This window comes from Sander lucioperca, chromosome 18, assembly GCF_008315115.2.
Source record: "Sander lucioperca isolate FBNREF2018 chromosome 18, SLUC_FBN_1.2, whole genome shotgun sequence".
NCBI lineage: Eukaryota > Metazoa > Chordata > Actinopteri > Perciformes > Percidae > Sander > Sander lucioperca.
The window spans coordinates 27,704,724-27,708,105 of NC_050190.1; the positions used below are offsets into that span (position 1 = coordinate 27,704,724).

Consider the following 3,382-nt stretch of genomic DNA (forward strand, 5'->3'; position numbering starts at 1 on the left):
ACCAGCAAAGATAAAACAGCTATGGAACAATTGCATAAGCATGCTCCACAGTAAGACCCTATTCAAAATTAAAAACAACAAAAATGATGCCACAGGTTTGCAATGTATCTTTAGTCTGTTTAGCTATGCACTCTTTAAACCTCACATCTAAAAAGGAAAATACAAGTCATTTGAGTTTACTGTTTCCTTCAGTAAATATCTGACTCACCTGTTACTAATATATATCTCACCTGTTACTTAAACCTTTTCCAGGTAATGACACCTGCTCCTCAAGAACAGGTTGGAGAACAGGAACAAATTGGTCACATTTTAGATCGAAATCCTTCAATATATATTTTGATGAATTCAGTAGCTTATTTACCTATAGCTTATAGCTTATTTACTGAGGAAGCAGCTCATCAGACTCCGTCATGGCTGCTGGAGACAATCTGCTGCCATTCTAGCTGCTGCATGTGTGTGTCAACCTGGGTACATTACTGTCATAGATGATGTCATAGATGATGTCACCGTAGGGCTTACCTAAGCAGGTGAGATCCAGGATGGAAGAAGATGACAATGATGATGCACACTCCCTCAGAGCAGATCCAAATTGAACACAGTTAGACCTGATCCACCACACAGATCTGTATGAGGACTCTCTCTCTTCTACAGAAACAGCAGAGCCACAGTCCAACTCTCTGCAGGCAGCAGCTGCTTCCTTCCGGGGCCAGAAATAGAGATCCACTGGTCTCCATTCTCTCTGATATTTCACCTCCAGTGTTCCTGCACAGCGCCTGTTTCCTCCCACCAACCTGACAGGCTCTGAACAGAAACATCAGCAAAAAATTAAAGGTGATTAACAAAAATTAACCAAATCAAAGCTGCAGCTCCTCTTCTACCTGAGCAGGTGAGTCCAACATCTTTTCCAGGTGAGCAGGTGTTTCTATCTGAGCCTGAGCTTCTACAGTCCAGGAGAGCAGACTCACGGCCTCCACACTGGAACTCTTTGGTCCACATTGGAGCCTCCACTTCTCCATAGAGCGCCCCCTGGAGGACCAAAGGAGCCCCACAGCCAAGCTCCCTACAGACCACCTCTGCATCCTGCTGGTCAGAGACATCTTCACACACTGAGGACCAGCGCTGGGTAGACTGGTTAGTCTTCACCTCCAGTCTGCCTGAGCACATACTGGTCCCATTCACCAGCCTGACAGAGTCTGGAGAGATGATAAAAGATGTAATAGAGAAAGAGAAAAGACACCAGACACTAAATAAAAAGATGTCATTAAACAACAATTCAGTGATTCAAACTGGACTCAGCACAATACCAACAGAAGTTGATCATTAACAGACTCATCTTTATAACACCTCAGACTGCAGCAATGTTACATCTTATTTACATTTAATACACTCTGTTTTCCATTTCTGAAAACTTTCAAAGTGAGTCAAAACATACCACAACATCATCATCTGCAGATTTCTCTATTCTGTTCTTCTGCTCAGATACTCCACAATCTTTGCCCTCCACACAGACAAGTTTAAACATTTTCACTCTTATTTTTCATAGAAGATCTGTGACCCAGAATAAAAACCAGTTTAGAAAATGATCCCTAAAATCTAAAAAAGGGGTAGGGTCTGGACTCTCTTTTAAGTAGTTTCCCAGGGTGAAGGAGCCACGTTTAAGTGGAGATACTGACGAGCCCCTGATGGAGCTGAGCTGCTCAAATTTGGGGCCAGTAGGTCATTGGTGCCTGTTGTGGTGGCAACCAAAGAACCTGCTGGTGAAAACCAGTGGCTCAGAAAGCTGTCAAGCTGATGGTCTGCTGCCATTCTAGCTGCTGTGTGTGTGTGTGTGTGTGTGTGTGTGTGTGTGTGTGTGTGTGTGTGTGTGTGTGTGTCAACCTGGGTACATTACTGTCATAGAGGATGTCATAGATAATGTCACTGATGGGCTTACCTGAACAGTTGAGATACAGGATGGAGGAAGAGTAATCTGATGACGATGATGATGCACACTCCCTCAGAGAAGATCCAAACAGAACACAGTCAGACTTGATCCACCACACAGATCTGTCTGAGGACTCTTTTCTCTCTTCTACAGAAACAGCAGAGCCACAGTCCAACTCTCTGCAGGCAGCAGCTGCTGTCTTCAGGGTCCAGGCAGAGCCATCAACTGGTCTCCATTCTCTACGATGTTTCACCTCCAGTGTTCCTGCACAGCGACTCTCTCCTCCCACCAATCTGACAGACTCTGAATTTATTTAAGAAAAGATGAAACTGTAAATACTGATACTGCTTTAATAATTTTTTATTTCTCTTTTCTGTCTCTGTGTACCTGTTGAGGTGTGTTCTCCTTCAGCCTGGAGTCCTGAGGAGAAAATCAGAAGGTAAACATCAGTATAAAGCAGCATGATTGGATCACATCTGTGGACAGAACAAACTCTCTCAGGTTGTTTTGTAAAGAATCTTCTAGCAGCTCAGAAACATCTCAGTGAACTCACTCTGGAGCATTTTACCAGTTTGCTAAATGTGAATGAACATGTGAATACACAGAACACTAGTCTGCTGTTCGGGGAAGGAATTTAAAGAAAACATATACTGTAATTATCTTTAACCGCAACTATTCTGTAATTATTGCATACTTAAAACTTAACCAGCTGATTGGTTTCTTCTGGCTTAATCAATAGATATAATTGGGAATAATCTGCATAACAGTGACACTATGTAGTGTTTCCTAACAATATTCCCTAGGGGAAGCATATTTAATGTAAATAAAAGTGGTCCAAGCACAGAGCCTTGTGGAACACCATGACTTACTTTACTGAACATGGAGGATTTATCGTTAAATCTATTTTCCCATTTGTGTGTGTGTGTGTGTGTGTGTGTGTGTGTGTGTGTGTGTGTGTGAGAGAGAGAGAGAGAGAGAGAGAGCAGTTTGTCCTCTTATTACAAGATCATCACAAATATTCAAATAACACATCATCTTTAAAGCTGAGTCCTACCTGGGCTGCACAGCAGCAGCAGCACCAACAGGTGATACATGTCCAGGTGGAGCATCTCTTTGATCAACCCGTGTGCTGTCCTCAGTGTATATCTGTGAACAGGAAGAGGAGGAGCTTTACTGGAACAGAATCAGAATCAGCTTCAATGGCCAAGTAAGGCTACATTTACATTGCTCATTTTTGGGTTAAAATTGAATATCTTTTGCTACATTTACACCTCACATACACAATGCTCTGGCAGTGGTTTGGATTCTGCAGGGTTGTGTTGCAGTCTTAACGGCTGCAACTTGTACAAAATGCAGCTGCCAGATTTATAACCAGAACAAGTCGCCGGTCTCATATCACACTTCTCTTCATCTTGCATCCCTTCATTGGCAAATTCAGATTCCAGTATAAGATCCTGT

General features: G+C 42.7%; 1 protein-coding gene across 1 annotated transcript; it reads right to left on the bottom strand.

Annotated features, from left to right (window-relative positions):
• Positions 1-380: 380 nt before the first annotated feature.
• On the bottom strand, positions 381-3,090 carry LOC116042033 (scavenger receptor cysteine-rich type 1 protein M130-like). Its single transcript, XM_031288146.2, has 5 exons — positions 2,979-3,090; positions 2,312-2,344; positions 1,934-2,227; positions 879-1,193; positions 381-801 (listed from the first exon to the last, which is right to left on the bottom strand). Exons 1-5 carry the CDS (start codon positions 3,031-3,033, stop codon positions 440-442), a joined length of 1,059 nt encoding a protein of 352 aa, XP_031144006.2. The 5' UTR covers positions 3,034-3,090; the 3' UTR covers positions 381-439.
• Positions 3,091-3,382: the final 292 nt, after the last annotated feature.